This window comes from Loxodonta africana, chromosome 4, assembly GCF_030014295.1.
Source record: "Loxodonta africana isolate mLoxAfr1 chromosome 4, mLoxAfr1.hap2, whole genome shotgun sequence".
Classification (NCBI taxonomy): Eukaryota; Metazoa; Chordata; class Mammalia; order Proboscidea; family Elephantidae; genus Loxodonta; species Loxodonta africana.
Genome location: NC_087345.1, coordinates 7,336,238 through 7,352,266, shown reverse-complemented (window position 1 = coordinate 7,352,266; position 16,029 = coordinate 7,336,238). Strand labels below are relative to the sequence as shown.

Below are 16,029 nucleotides of genomic sequence, written 5' to 3'. Positions count from 1 at the left end.
GCTGCTCGTTGGAAATCCTATGAAGCAGTTCTACTCTGTCCTACGGGTTACTATGCATGGGAACCAACTTGACAGCAATGGGGTTTTTTTTTGGGGGGGGGGAATGTGCATAGATTCCTGGTGCTGGCAGGCACCTTGAAGATCATCTAGTGCAGACCAGGAGCCCCCACCACTATTTCGAGCCCCCTCCCTGCACCCCAGGAAGTAGGCAACCCTGTCCCATCCCTTTGGAAAAGGCCTGAGCCTGACCTGCACTTTCAGGGAATCCGTGGGGGACCTCGGGGAGTCCCAGCCACTCCCTGGCCGCCCTGGGCCTCGGCTTTGCACCTGTGCATTGAGAGCGGTCCTGGCTAACTCCCAGACCCAGGACTCGGGATTCCCGTGGAGCGCATGCTTGCACCAGTTAACCCCTTTCATCTTCCCAAGGGCCCAGCGAGTGTCTGGGGCATAGTACGGGCTCAACACCTTGTTGTAGGAATTAGCGCCCCCATTTTACAGTGTGGGCCAGTGGTAGAATTCTTGAGGGACAGCCGGGTTCAGTTCTTGGCTAATGAACCCCAGCTTGGCCACCACCGATTTGTCAGTTGAAGCGTGTGTGCTGCTGTGATGCTGAACAGGTTTCAGGGTTGCTATGAGTTGGAAAGGCAATGGGTTTCTTTCCAGACTAAGACAGACTAGGAGGAAAGGCCTGGCGATCTACTTCAAACTCTATAGATCACAGTGGTTTCCTCCACATCCAGTCGTGGGGGTTTCGCACTGGGTCACCATGAGTGGGGCGGCCCTAAAGCCGCTAACAACGCTTTACAATAAGGAAACTGAGGCTCAAAGAGGGAGTGATTCGCCCCTAGGTCCCATTGGTCAGGAGACATCGTGCAAGCACAGCCAGGGCCTTGGAACACCGTCGGCTCTTAGGCAAGGCGCCGGGAAGGGCCCGCGCGTAAGGACGCAGCCCTGCTGCGCGGTGTGTGCGAGAGCCTGGGCGGGGCCGTATGCAAATATCCCTCCAGGAGGCCGAGGATTGGCCGGGGCGGGCGGCGGGGCGGGGCGCGTCGAGGGCCCAGGGCCGGCGGGGCGCGGCGAGGAGGTGCGAGCCCCCGCTTGGAGCCGCTGCTGCCCGGCATCGGGGCGATGTCTGCGCTCTGGGCCCTGCTGGCCCTCGGCTGCCTGCGGCTCGGCTCAGGTGCGCGGGGCGCCAGGAGAGGCGGCGTGCAGGTGGGGCAGGTGTGTCGTGGGGCGGGCGCCCTGCCTGCACCGCCGGAACCCTGACACCCCCGGAAAGACCCAGGGAGCCTGGATGGGAAGCGGCGTCGGGGACTTTGTTATTCGCTCCAGGGGTGGGCGCGATACCTGCGCTGGGCCAGGTCCTGTGTAGGTGCTGGGCGCCTAGGTATCGATAATAACAGTAATAATAGCAAACAGTTATGGAGCTTCCTCGGGTGGGGATGGAGGGCTCAGGACGGCTACAGCCTGTGATGGGCCCTGAGAGACAAGGACACGCAGGGGCTATGGCAGAGCAGAGAAGGGCCTGGGCCCAGCTCACGGAGCTGCCTAGACTGCGGGAGACCCAGGGACATTTCAGGCTGAGGGACCAGCATGGGCAGTCAGGGGGCTGGAGGCAGCATGGCCAGTCGTGGGAGCTGCAAGTCGTCGGTCGGTGTGACCAGAGCATGCAGTGGTGTGTGTGTATGTGTGCGTGTGTGTGTGCGCCTGTGCGCACGTGTGCGTCTGCAGCATGCTGCCAGGGGCGTTCGGAGGGGCGAGGCTGCATCTCACAGCTCGTCCAGAGAGACTGGATTGCATCCGGAGGGCTGCGGAGAGCCACCAAGGCCAGAGCAGAGAGTGGCACAGCCAGGTTCGCATGTTAGGTAGTGGAGGATGGACTGGGGGCAGGGGCTGTTACTATGGTCTAGGTGAGGGGAGTGGGGATGCCATGGCTGGGCTGATGGGTGGATAGATGCTTGGGGGGAGTGGACCAGTCTTGGAGAGGGAATGTCTGGGGTGGGGGTGCGGGATGTAGGACAGCAGTTGGGTGCGACTGCCCGGTTTCTGGCTGGATGACTGGGTGGGGGCAGGGGTGCTGTCAATCTCTGAGACCAGCTCATTAGATGGCCCTTGGTGCCTGGGACACAGCAGGTGCTCAATAACTACATCCAGACACACTGGTGTGTCCATGGGCAGAGGTGCCCATAGGTGTGGACAATTCTGCCAGGGCTGAACGCCCATCCCCATTGTCCCCTCCAGCTGTGAACCTTCAGCCCCAGCTGGCCAGCGTGACCTTCACCACCAACAACCCCACGCTCACCACTGTGGCATTGGAGAAGCCGCTCTGCATGTTTGAAAGCAACACTGCCCTTGTTGGCACCTACGAGGTCTACCTCTACGTCCTCGCTGAGTCGGGTAAGGGTCCTCTCCCCTGAGCCCCTTGACTGGGGGGCTGCTCCTGTCTGCAGAGAGGTGGGGGGTAGGCAGGCAGAGGTGTGTCCCATCCCTGTGATTAGATATTCCGCTTGCTTCACCAGCATGCACTGCTGGCCACCCTGTGCCAGCCCTGGGCTCGGTGCTGGGGCCTCAGACCTGCTCTCGAGGGGTGTTTCATCTCATGGGGGACGTAATAATAATACCAACTGCTGAGTGCCTACGTCACACCAGGTGCTTTGACACCTTGTTTTTATTGTTAGTTGCTGTCAGCTGAGTCAATTCCAACCCATAGCAACACCTGAGAGCTAATATTTACAACCAGCCTGCAAGGTAATTACAACCCCACGTGTGTCAGAGTAGAGCTGTGCTATGTGGGGTTTTCAATGGCTGATTTGTCAGAAGTAGGTTGCCAGGTCTTTCTTTTGAGGGGCCTCTGGGTGGACTCCAACCTCCAACCTTTGAGTCAGCAGCTGAGCAGGCTCACTGTTTGTACCACCCAGGGACTATTACTGATCCCCATTGCAGAGAAGGGAATCAAGGCTCAGAGGGGTGGACTAACTCACTGGGGCTCCCAGAGCTGGAATTTGAATCCAGATCTCTCTGGCCTTCAAACCCAAGTCCTTCTCAAGGCTTCCCAAGGTGGTTCCAGGCCGGTGTTTGCAAGACAAGGGCTAGTAGCATTTGGATCTGCTCTCTGGGAGCCAGCCCTCATCCCTTCACAGGCAGTGTCCTGGTCCTCCGAGAGGCAGAGCCCAGTCACATCAAGCAGTGATGCTCAGCCGTTCACTCAGGGTCATCCTTTTACCCTTCGGCAACCATTTACTGAATGCGTACCTGTGCCCAATCTGTGGGCACTACGGGATAGTTTCCTCCCATTTTACAGATGAGAAGAATGGGGCCCAGAGAAATAACGTGAGTAGTGCATGATCATTGAGCTAGTAAGCGAGAGACACAGGACCCAGCATGGGTCTGGTTGCCTCCAAATTATTTTCCCCGTACCAGATGGCCTTACTTTCCCATCTTACAGCAGAGGAGCCCTGGGCTTCCAGCAAAGAAGGGAGAAAGTTCTATGGGGTGGGGTCATAGGAACGTAAGGAGCTAAGGTGGGTGAGAGCCAGACACAGCCTGAGAGCAGGAAGGTGCTCCTGGGGGAGGGGTCTTGCCCACGGCACTGGGAGCCCTGGAAGGCAGGGACCTGGCCTGCCCATGTCTGTCACCAAGTGACCAGCACAGGAAGGCGCAGAGCGGCTACTCGGGGAGCATTTATTTTCCCTAAATTTTATTTTGTTGTTGTTGAGAATATACACGGCAAAACATATACCAATTCAATGGTTTCTGTATGTGCAATTTAGTGACATTGATTGCGTTCAAGTTGGGCAACCATTCTCACCCTTCTTTTCTGAGTTGTTCCTCCTCCATTAACATAAGCTCACTGCCCCCTGAGGTTCCTATCTAATCTTGAAATTTGCTGTTGTCAATTTGATCCCTTATAGATAAAAAAAAAAAAAATAGCTCTTAAAAGAGCATAGCGCTCAAGGCAGACATTTTTTGCTAGTTAAGCTAAACTATTGTTCCATGTTAAGATGACTTCAGGGGATATTTTTGGTTTAAGGTTTAAAGATTATCTCAGGGCAATAGTTTCAGGGGTTCATTCAACCTTTATGGCTCCAGAAAGTCTGGAGTCCATGAGACTTTGAGCTTCTGTTCTGCATTTTCACCTTTTTGGTCAGGATTCTTCTCTGGAATCTTTGATCAAAACGTTTAATAATGGCCACTGGGCACCATCCAGTTCTTCTGGTCTCATGGCAAGGGAGGCAGTTGTTCATGGAGGCGATTAGCCACACATTCCATATCCTTCTCCTGTTCCTGACCCCTTCTTCCTCTGTTGCTCCAGGTGAATAGTTGCGCCTTAGATGGCTGCTTGCAAGCTCCTGAGACCTCAGGTGCTACACAATGAACTAGGAGGTAGAGCAGAGGCACTAAACACATTAGGCCAACTAACTGGGCTGCCCCGTGAAAACATGACCCTAAACCTCCAAACCAGGGAGCCAAATCCCATGAAGTGTTTGGCAGTATATAAGCAGCCTCAGCAGCTCCTTTTTTTTAAGTCGTTGTAAATATATCTACTACACAACTTACGCTAATTCAACTTTTTATAGGTGTACAACTTATTGACAGAAATTGTAATAATTGGCTGTGCAACTCTACCCTTAATCAATGCAATTTTTCCATCACCTTTAACCCCCCGTTTTCCCCTCCCTCCCGCCCCTGCTAACCACTAATAAACTTTGTCCTCTATACAAGTGCCTTTTCTTGTCTTTTTATATAAGTGAGGCCATACGATATTTGTTCTTTTGTGATTGGCTTATTTCACACAGCATAATGTCTTCAAGGAAACCCTGGTGGTGTAGTGGTTAAGTGCTACGGCTGCTAACCGAAAGGTTGGTAGTTCGAACCCACCAGGTGCTCCTTTCAAACTCTGTGGGGCAGTTCTACTCTGTCCTATATACTTGCTATGACTCGGAATTGACTGGACGGCAATGGGAATGAAATGCCCTCAAGCTGCGTCCATACCGTAACATATATCAAAACTTTGTTTCTCCTGCTGGCTGTGTAGTGTTCCACTGCATGTAGGTACCACATTTGTTTATCCACCTATCTGTTGGTGGGCATTTGGGCCTCTCCCACCTTTTGACTATTGTGAATAGTGCCGCAATGAAGGTTGTTGTACAAGTCTTTTTTGAGTCTCTACTTTCAAGTCTTTTGGGCACATACCTAGGAGCAGAATTGCTGGGTCATATGGTAGTTCTGAGGAGCCTTGATGGCACAGTGGTTGAGTGCTCGGCTGCTATCCAAAATGTTAATATTTCGAACCCACCAGCCATGGGAGAAAGATGTGCTGGCCTGCTTCCGGAAAGATTTACAGCCTTAGAAACTCTGTGGGGCAGTTCTACTATGTCCTCTAGGGTAGCTGTGAGTTAGAATCGACTTGATGGCAATGGTTTGGATTTTTTTTTTTTGCTTATGGTATTTCTATTTTTAGTTTTTTGAGGCGCCATCACACTGTTTTCCGTAACGGCTGTACCATTTTGCCTTCCCACCAGCAATGGATAAGGGTTCCAATCTCCTCACACCCAATGTCTTTTTTTTTTTTTTAACCTTAGCCATCCCAGTGGGAGTGAAATGATATCTCATTTTGGTTTTGATTTGTATCTCTCTGCTGGCTGATGACACTGAGCACCTTGTCATGTGTTTGGTGTCGTTTGAATGTCCTCTTTGGTGAAATGTCTATTCAAGTCCTTTTCCCATTTTATGATTATTTGTCTTTATGTTGTTAAATGGTCAAAGTTTCATATATATTTTTGTTATTAGATTCTTGTCAGATTTATCTGGTTTCCGAAGATATGCTCCCAGTCGGTAGCTCGTCTTTTTATTTTTTTGGTAAAGTTTTTTTTTTTTTTTTAATAATTTTTATTGTGCTTTAAGTGAACGTTTACAAATCAAGTCAGTCTCTCACTTACAAACTTATATACACCTTACTACATACTCCCATTTACTCTCTGCCTAATGAGTCAGCCTGCTCCCTCCTAGTAAAGATTTTTGATGAACAGCTGTTTTTAATTTTTGAGGTCCCATTTATTTGTCTTTTGCTGTTTGTTCTTTAGTTATTGTATTAGATAATCCATTGTCGAAAGCTAGGCCTGACAGTGTTGCCCCTGCTTGTTCGTCTGAGAATTTTAGTTTGCACCTTTAAGGTCCTTAATCCATTTTGAATTTGTTTTTGTGTATGCTGTGAGGCGTGGACCCTGTTGCATTTTTCTGCATGTAGAAATCCAGTTTCCCCAGCACCATTATTGAAGAGACCCTTCCTTCCCTATTGAATGGACTCAGAACCCCTGTCAAAAATCAGTTGGCCATTATCTCTGGACTCCCAGTGCTATTCCATTGGTTTGTCTGTTGTAATACCAGTACCAGGCTGGATGATTACTGTACCTGTATAGTATGCTTTAAAATCAGGAGGTGTGAGTCCTCCTGCTTTGTTCTTTTCTTTCAGTGTTGCTTTATCTAATTAGGGCCTCTTGCCATTCTAATAAAGTTGAGGTTTGGGGTTGTCGTATCTGTAAAGGAGGCTGTTAGATTAGGGAGCGTTTGCTGACAGGCTGAGTGACTCCTCGCTGGGGCAGCCAGGACCTCACTTCCACACTGCCTCTGCAGCCAGCCTCAGGAACGCCTCCATACAGGACCACACCAGTGCCCCGCTGAGCTCGACATTCCAGCAAACAGAGGGCGGGCGGACAGGCCCCTACAAGGCCGCGGCCTTTGATCTGCAGCCCTGCAGCGACCTGCCCAGCCTGGATGCCGTGGAGGATGTGTCCCGGGCCTCAGAGATCCTCAGCACATACCTGGTCAGGGTAGGCGCCAATGGGACCTGCCTGTCCGACCCCAACTTCCAGGGCCTCTGCAACCCACCCCTGTCGGTGGCCACGGAATACAGGTGGGTCTGAGCAGCTGTGGGGGTGGCAGTGGTGCACACCCCACTCCCCCCTGGGAAGACCCAGGGGGCCACATTTCTTGAGGACTTACCCTGTGCTAGGACTGGCCCAGGTTCCCTGTGGGCCAGCTTCCCGGTCACGTGACCAGTGCAGGCACGCAGGGCCCAGAGCACAGAAGGACCTCAGTTGCTCTAATGCTCTGCCCTTGCTGTCTTGAAATTCTTAACTCTTTTGGGGCAAGGGGCTGCATTTTCACTGCTTGGGCCCCTGGCAATGATCTAATCCTGCCACGTGTGGGCAAGTCATCCATCCAAACCCCTGGCTTTACAGGGAAGGAGACTGGTCAGAGGAGGGTGGGGGTCACCTAGTGAAAAGCTGTGATCCAGCCTGAGCCAGAGCCCCTGAGGACATGTCCACCCCTACCTCCCCTCTGCTCTGACCCACCTCCCTCCAGCTCTGCCTCTTGTTGCCCACTCCTGCCTCGCCAGACCCTGATTCACCTCCACACACGTTTCCTGAGTGTTCTCTCTGTAAATAGCTTAGGGTCTGACCCATGGCCAGAGGGCCTAAAAAACCCAGTTACCATCAAGTTGATCCTGACTCACGGTGACCCCATGTGTGTCAGAGTACAGCTGTGCACCACAGGGTTTTCAATAGCTGAGTTTTCAGAAGTAGACCACCAGATCGTCCTTCTGAGGTGCCTCTTGGTGGACTCGAACCTCCAACCTTTTTGTTCACTGCTGACTCTCAGGGGAGCTAACCTGGGGCCAAAGCACTGGGGAGGCCCGTCAGGCCTCAGGGTGTGCCCTTCAGTTACCATGGATTTGCCCAGGTGGGGGTCTCTCCAGATTCCAGGCTTCCTTTGGGACCCAGACAGTCACCCCAGGTGCCTACCTGCTGTAATCTCAGAGGTCTGCCCCTCCGTGAGCTCAGCCACCGGGCAGAACAAGATCTCTGCTCTCCTCTCCTCTTCTCCACCTGGACCCCTCCCTCTGATCCTGTTTTTAATATGAGACAATCTCTCCCTCCTCCCCAATCTCAAAGGCATGCCCTCTTGGTTGCCTTCCCGTGTTCTCATCCTGCTGCATTTGCAAGTCCCCCTACCTTGTGGACACAGGGGACATAGTGCTGGCTCTTGTATCCTCACCTTCAAACCACAGACCCAGCAAATTAAGCAAATCACAGGATGCTACAGATACTTGAAGGGTCTTAACGTTTTAAGGGAGCCCTGGTGGCACAGTGGTTAAGAGCTCAGGTGCTCACCAAAAGGTTGGCAGTTTGAATCCACCAGCCATTCCCTGGAAAACCTGGTAGAGCAGCTCTTTGTCCTATAAAAAAAAAAAAAACAACTATAGGGTTGCTATAAGTCGGAATCGACTTGATGGCAATGGGTTTGGTTTTGGCTTTTTAATGTTTTAAGGTGTTAAACAGCAGGCCATAGCCTTCTTAGTTCTCCAGACACCTGTCATTTTAAACTGACTTCTGTGTCAGGCCTTATGGGTCCTGGGTGGTGCCAGTGGTTTGTCTCCATCTACTAACCAAAAGAAAACCCTGGTGGCACAGTGGTTAAGAGTTATGGCTGCTAACCAAAAGGTCAGTGGTTCAGATCCACCAGGTACTCCTTGGAAATCCTATGCGGAAGTTCTGCTCTGTCCTATAGGGTTGCTATGAATCGGAATCGACTCAATGGCAATGAGTTTACTAACCTAAAAATCTGAAGCCACCCAGTGGCACCATGGAAGACTGGTGATCTGCTTCCATAAAGATTACAGACAAGAAAACCCTGTGGAGCAGTTCTAGTTTGTAACACATGGGATTGCCCCGAGTTAGAATTGGCTCATCAGCAACAGGTTTGGTGTTCTGGGTTTGTGGTTAAGACCTTAAGTAGGCCATGGATATTTTGTACCGTGTTGTGGGGCTTCTTTTGTGATTAGTAACACTTGATTAAGGAGCCCTGGTGGCTGCAGTGGTTATGCGTTCAGCTCCTAATTGAAAGGTCGGTGGTTCGAACCCACCAGCCGCTCCATGGGAGAAAGATGTGGCAGTCTGCTTCTGTAAAGATTTACAGCCTTGGAAACCCTATGGGGCAGTTCTACTCTGTCCTATCACAGGGTCGCTGTGAGTGAGCAACTTGATGGCAACGCTTGATTTCTTCGGGGTTTCTGCCTTTAAAACGTAACCCTTGTCCAAGGACAGTAGGGATAGGATGGACGTTATTCCAGTGGTATTTTTAAAGTCCTCTTATGTTACCAAGAGCCTGGCTTGGAATAGTGGAAGGTAAAAATGCCGGGAGGACAAATGGGTTAATACTCAACAAACATGCGACGTGTGTGCTATGAATATGGTAGAGAGTCAGAGGGGCTTGAGAGGGAGGCCCTGGAGGGGGCCCCAGTTCCCAAGGCTTCGTGGAGGAGGGGGCACCTAGGCTGGGAAAGGGTCCAGGTGGTCCCATGTGTGCAAAGGCCCGATGGTGAGGTCTAGCACTGCCCTGGTGGTGCCCACCTGGGGGCTGTCTAGATTTCCGCGTCCTAGAAGTATCCCCCTTCACCCCAACCTACCCCGCCATCCTAGTCCCTCCCACCTGCCCATGGCCGGGGCTGCAGGACAGAAGTCACCCTCACTGTGTCCCCTTCCAGGTTCAAGTACGTCCTTGTCAATATGTCCACGGGCTTGGTACAGGACCAGACCCTCTGGTCGGACCCCATTCGCACCAACCGGCGTAAGTGGCAGAAGTGGGGGGAGGGGTGGCCCGCCGGGGAGCTGGGGAAGGCAGAGACCTGCACAGATGACATGGGGACAAAGACTCATGCAGCCACGCAGGAAAGTCTCCTGAAACAGCACTCAGCCCACTGGAGAGACGAGTGAAATGCATCCTAAAACAGTTTCACCTGAAGCCCTAGCCAACCTCCCTTCATTCCTGGAGAGCCAGGTGTTGTCTCAGAGGTAGGTTTTCTGCTGGAGTTGGGCTAGACGGGAGAGGGGCCCTGGAGCCCAAGCCAGCTGGGTCTTCCAGCCCCAAAGAGCACTGCCCCAAAGAAGCATGTGGCTGATCCCAAATTTAGATCCTAACCAGCCTTTTTGTTTAAGCCTCATGAAAAATACCCATTGATTGATATGTAAAATGGTTCCGGATGCTTAACGTTAGGACCAAGTGGAGTGGGGCTGGGGGCAGAGGGGCCCTGCCTATGTCTCCGCCCGCCGAGCCCACCTCCCCAGCCTTCATGTGCGTCCAAGAGGTGGGAGGGTGCCTGAGCCTGGTATCTGCCTAGAGAGCCGCCCTGTGCCTTCCTCAGCCTCCACCTGAGCTTCTCAGCACAGACCCGGGGTTTATACACACACGGGGCATGGCTCCCGAATGGTAGGGGCTGTGGAAGGAATTCTCAAAGGCGATTTTGACTGTTTGTGACTCTAACTTTATAACTGCCCTTCCCACCACACCTCCGCCCCCAAGACTATCCTGCCTGGTAGGATGGAACCAGCACGAGGCCAGGCATTTTACCTGTAACGAGTCCTGTCACCTCGTTTGGTTATGGGTCACATGGAGGCCCCAAAGGCGGTCCAAGATCACACAGCTAGTGAGCGGCATAGAGGGTGTGTGTGTGTGCTGCATATGTGTGCATGTGTGTGTCTGTGTACGTGTGTGTGTGCACTGGTACGTGTCTGTGTGCACGTGTAGAGTGTGTGTGCCTATGCACGTGTGTGTTGTGTGGTGTGTGTGCATGCAGGTGCGTTTCTGTGTGCACATGTGAATGAGCATGTGGCGTGTATATGTGTGCGGGTGTGTATATGGGTAGGCGCATGCACGTGTGTGTGGCTGTGTATATGTGAATGAGTGTGTGGTGTGTATATGTGTGCAGGTGTGTATACGGGTAGGTACGTGCACGTGTGTGTGGCTGTGTACACACAGGTGTGTTTCTGTGTGTATATGTGAATGAGTGTGGTGTGTATATGTGTGCAGGTGTGTAGACGGGTAGGTGCATGCATGTGTGTGTGGCTATGTGCACACAGGTGTGTTTCTGTGTGCATGTGTGTATGAATGTGTGTTGTGTATATGTGTGCAGGTGTGTATACGGGTAGGCGCATGCATGTGTGTGTGGCTGTGTGCACGCAGGTGTTTCTGTGTGTGCATAGTGTGTGGTGTATGTATGTGTGCAGGTGTGTGTGTGTGTTCATGTGAGTGGGTGTGTGCACATGGACGTGTTTTTGTGTGTGCATTGTGTGATTGTGTGATGTGTATATGTATGTGTGTGTACACAGGTGTGTTTCTGTGTGTCATGTGTGGTATCTGTGTGTGCTGTATGTGTGTTGTATGTGTGCGTGTATGTGTGTCTGCCTGTGTGTGTGTGTCTTGGGTGACTCCCCCTGCCACCACCGCTCCCAGCCCGCCCCTCCTGTGGCCCTCCATGTGGCGACTTTGTGACCCCACTGAAATAGCACGACCTAGGCACCAGGGTCTTGAGTTCAAGCCCAGCCTCAGCCCCTCACTGTGGGCAGGCCCTTGTGGATCTCAGTTTCCTTACCTGAGAAGTGGAGGGAAGAGCCCTTGCCTTGTTTCCCAGCAGGGCTGTTGGGGGGCTCCAGGCAGAAGCACTGGGCCCTTTGCAGCGGGACCTGAGGCCAGTCTGTGGAGAGGGACCAGACAGACCTGCTGAGTCTGGGCTCAGTGTGTGTCCTTGGATAGGGACCCGTCTCCTGAGCTGCAGTAAATGGTTGTTTTCATGGAGTCTGCCCGGGACAATTGCGTCCAAGTGTCTGCTCATAGTAGAAATAGTAGGACCTACAAATTGTTTCCATAGTCCCAGAAAGGTGACACCAGCCAGAGACAAGCAAGAACCCAGGGCCACCAGGCCCTTTGCCTCCTCTTTATTTGTTTATAATCCATATGCGCCCTTCTCAACGGAAGACCCAAGTCAGTCTGTAATTTAAATTTATGCAAAAAGACAGCTACAGAGGAATGACCAGAAAACACACAGAAGAAAGCTGGAAGTGGGACGTGGGGACAAGAAAGAAAATTGCCCCTAAACCTGGGATGAGACAGAGAACTGGGTCCCTGGTTCACCTCTGGGGGTCCCAGCGACCAGGGCAGGCAGGGAGAGCTGCTGCCCCTGGGGGGTGTAACTGGCCCGCTGTCCCCACACAGTCACCCCTTACTCAGCGATTGACACGTGGCCTGGGCGGCGGAGCGGAGGCATGATTGTCATCACAGCCATCCTGGGCTCCCTGCCCTTCTTCCTGCTCCTGGGATTCGCGGGTGCCGTCCTCCTCAGCTTTGTGTGAGTACTGCCAGCTGCGGAGAGGGGGGTGCTGTGGACAGGAGATGCTCCACCCTGGGATGTGGGGAGAGCCCTGGGGTCGGGGACTGGGGTCTGATGAAAGGGGAGCAGAATCCTGGGGTTTCAGAGCCGGAGGGCCTTCAAGGCCAAGTAGGTCAGCTTCTAGGTCACAGGCTCAGCACCCGGGGCTGTGGGCAGACTGCTTAATTCAGATCTCAGCTCTGCTAGTTACCAGCTGTGCAACCTTGGGCAAGTATCTTACCCTCTCTGTGCCTCAGGTTCCTCATTTGGAAATGGGGATAGTAATAAACACTGCCCACCCGGTGGAGTTGTGATAATTAAATGAATTTATCCCTATAAGGTCCTGAGGGCAGTGCCTAAGAATTAAAGTATTAGCTTACACTATCTCTATAATTATGATTGTAATTCGCCCTTTCAAAGTACAGACGGGAAATGGAGGCCCTGAGAGAGGAAAGGTGGCCCAAGGTCACACAGCCAGTTAAAACAGAGTTGAGACTAGAACTCAGGTCTTCCGACTCCACCGACGCCTTCTGATTTGTGTCTGCTTTTGATTGGGACTGAAGGTCCCCATGGGGTGTCCTGGAGCAGCTAGAAGGGCTGAATGGTGGGTGACCGGTGTGCACCTGCTCTCTAATACCTGGGAGGACTGAGCAAGTGATATTAAAGACACCCAAAGGTGCCACGGGAATTCACAGGAGGGCAGGGTGGGCTTCCTGGAGGAAGGAACAGCAGGGGCAAACTCTCACCAGGACAGAGATGAATCTCAGCACGAGGGACGCAAACCCAAGGGGGCTTAGAAGATCAAAAGGGGTGCCTGTTCCCGCTTGGGAGCGCAGACAGGAAAGCTTCTTGGAATACGTGAAATTAAGTGGCTAAGTGGAGATCGACCAGGCAGAAAAAGATTTGTGGAGGGGTCGGGGGTGGAGTCCGGGGTAGGCAGTGAGCTTGGAAATCAGGTTGCCCTCTGACACTGAAGTTAATTAAAACACAAATAACAGATGAGATTTGCTGCCAAGCTCTCTGCACCTGGGAGCAGGGAGGACATGGTTCTGTCCCTCTTCCCTTGGGCAATGCCTTAATCTGGCACTGAACCAAAAACCGGTTGCCATCATTTGACTCTGACTCAGGGCGATCCCATGTGTGTCAGAGTAGAGCTGTGCTGCACAGGGTTTTCAATCGCTGATTTTTTAGAAGTAGATTGCCAGGACTGTCTTCTTCCGAGGCACCTCCGGGTGGACTCAAACCTCTAACCTATTGGTAAGCAACTGAGCACGTAACTGATTGCACCATCCAGGGACTCCAGTCTGGAACTGAAGGCTCCTGTTATCTGAGCGTCTCCTAGCTCTGCAGTCCATCCTCCCCCCGCCCGTCCCCGCCATCCCCACCAGTCCTGCTCCAGCTGCACCCAACTTCCCCTGTTCCTGGAGATACTGCCGCCCCTTCCTGTCTCAAGCCTTGGAGAAGTCTGCACTCACCACCTGGACTGCCCCTCTCTGCTCCGCCCTCCCCGCATCCTTTAGGACCTAGATTAGCTGCCCCTCCTCCAGAAAGCCTTCCCCTGGCTTCTACCTCGCTTCGTGCTTACAACATGCATCATACTGTCTTCTGAGGTCTGTCCTCCTGCTTAGTCTCCTGCTGCTGTAACAGGAATTCCACAGTAGGTGGCTTTAACAAACATCTTCTTAAAGTTCAGGAGGCTAGAAGTCCAAATTCAGGGCACTGGCTCTAGGGGAAGGCTTCTTCTCTCTGTAGGCCCTGGGGGAAGGTCCTTGTCTCTTTTCAGCTTCTGTTCCTCGTGGTGCAGTGGTTAAGCACTCGGCTGCCAACTGCAAGGTCTGCGGTTCGAACCCACCAGCCGCTCTGCAGGGAGAAAGATGTGGCAGTCTGCTTCCATAGAGATCACAGCCTTGGAAACCCTACGGGCCAGCTCTACTCTGTCCTATAGGGTGGCTATGGGTCAGAGTTGACTCCACGGCCAAGGATGTTAAAATTTTGTTCCTGGGTTCCTTGGATCTTCACGTAGCATGGATCATCCCCCTGTGCTTCCTTCAGTGTACCTAACCTGGTCTTTTTATGTCTCAGAAGTGATTGGTTCAAAACACACCCTACACTGATATGGCCTTATTAACATTACGAAGAGAGTCCTATTCCCAAACAAAGTGCATCCACAGATATGTTGTTGGGTACCGTGCACTGGATTCTGACTCCCAGCCATCCCATATGGCAGAGCAGAACTGCCCCGTAGGGTTGCCAAGGCTGTAATCTTTATGGGAGCAGATTGCCAGGCCTTCCTCCCATTGAGCCACTCGTGGGCTGACCTTTTGGTTAGCAGCCGAGTGTCTTAACTATCGCGCCATCAGGGCTCCTTTTCCACAGGTATGTTGTTGTTTTTTGCCGTCGAGTCAATTCTGACTCATAGCAACCCTATAGGACAGTGTACAACCGCCCCATATGGTTGGGATTTACAACATATATTTTGCGGGTACACAATTCAATCCATAACACCCCCCATACAATCTTGGCTTTTCGGGGACCAGGTCTGGTTACTGCCTTTATCCCCAGGGCCTGGTACACAGTAAGTGCTCCAGAAAGGTCAGTCGATAGAAGGAATGCCCAAGACACCATCTGTGAAAACAATGTCCAAGTATGAAGTCCTGACCCACTGCAGGGGTTTGGTCGGCTCTGCTCCCCTAACTCTGGCTCTCTTCATCCCTCGGCCAGGGACGTGGGGAGTCCAGATGGGGAAACGACACATGACTCCCAGATCACGCAGGAGGCCGTCCCCAAGTCTCTAGCGACCTCAGAGCCTTCGTACGCATCTGTGAACCGGGGGCCTCCCCTGGACAGGGCTGAGGTGTATTCCAGCAAGCTCCAGGACTGAGCCGAGCCCCCCACCTCAGGGAAGCAGTCCCCACCAGCCTGCTGAGCGTTCATGCACTCACTTGACCTACAGTGTCGTTCGGTGGCAGGAAAACGTTCAATAAAATCTTCCCAGAGATTTTGAGTTTAATAAACTTTACAGAACTGATGAGTGATTAGACAAATGAATAACTGAGATGACGTCATATGGAGGGGCTGAACTGTTTCTGTGGAGGACGGGGTTGTTGTTAGCTGCCAACGAGTCAGCCCCAACTCATGGCCACTCCATGCACAAGAGAACGAAACACTGCCCCATCCTGTGCCATCCCTGTGATCAGCTGTGGATTGGACCATTGTGATGCATAAGGTTTTCATTGGCTGATTTCTGGACATAGATCACCAGGCCTTTCTTCCTAGGCTGTCTTAGTTTGGAACTTCTGCTGAAACCTGCTCAGTATCATAGCAACACACAGGCCTCCACCGACAGAGAGGTGGTAGGTGTGCATGAGCTGCACTGGCCGGAATCGAATCCAGGTCTCCCAGGTAGAAGGTGAGAATTCTACCACTGAGCCACCACTGCCCTGGGGTGGGGCAACAGGGTGAGGGCTCTGCTGGAGACTTGTCCTGTGGCCTTGAAGGGTTACCACTTTCTCTCTGGGGCTCTGCTTCTTCCTCTGCAAAATGAGCTGGTGGAAGTGGTCAATTTCCAAGGCCATGCATGCCTGGGTTCCTTCTCAGCTTTCCCTGGGGACCCCTTGGGCTGGCTGGGACACAGAGATGACCTGGCCCCACCAGCCCTATGGGCTCCTGGTCCAGCAGCAAGATGAGGGACACCTGGGGCAGACACAACACACTATGAGATGAACTCCACTCATGTCGGAATACAACAGTCGCTGTGTAGAGGGTATCCTGTTTATTCTGTGGATCTGGGTACCCCTCGGCTTGTATCTAGAGACCCCCCAGAG

General features: G+C 52.4%; 1 protein-coding gene across 2 annotated transcripts; it reads left to right on the top strand.

Moving 5' to 3' along the window:
* The first annotated feature begins 1,128 nt into the window (after positions 1 to 1,128).
* Positions 1,129 to 15,086, top strand: UPK3A (uroplakin 3A). Of its 2 annotated transcripts, XM_064285210.1 has the most exons (6): positions 1,129 to 1,180; positions 2,242 to 2,397; positions 6,634 to 6,913; positions 9,548 to 9,630; positions 12,052 to 12,184; positions 14,927 to 15,086. In XM_064285210.1, exons 1-6 carry the CDS (start codon positions 1,129 to 1,131, stop codon positions 15,084 to 15,086), a joined length of 864 nt encoding a protein of 287 aa, XP_064141280.1. The 2 variants fall into 2 exon arrangements, with proteins under 2 accessions (XP_064141280.1, XP_064141281.1); XM_064285211.1 differs by lacking the exons at positions 6,634 to 6,913; positions 9,548 to 9,630.
* The last annotated feature ends 943 nt before the right edge of the window (positions 15,087 to 16,029 follow it).

Coding starts and splice junctions, on each gene's coding strand:
- UPK3A (XM_064285210.1), top strand. CDS start 1,129: ATGTCTGCGCTCTGGGCCCTGCTGGCCCTCGGCTGCCTGCGGCTCGGC. Junction 6,914..9,547: donor TCGGTGGCCACGGAATACAG/GTGGGTCTGAGC, acceptor GTCCCCTTCCAG/GTTCAAGTACGTCCTTGTCA. Junction 9,631..12,051: donor CCCCATTCGCACCAACCGGC/GTAAGTGGCAGA, acceptor GTCCCCACACAG/TCACCCCTTACTCAGCGATT.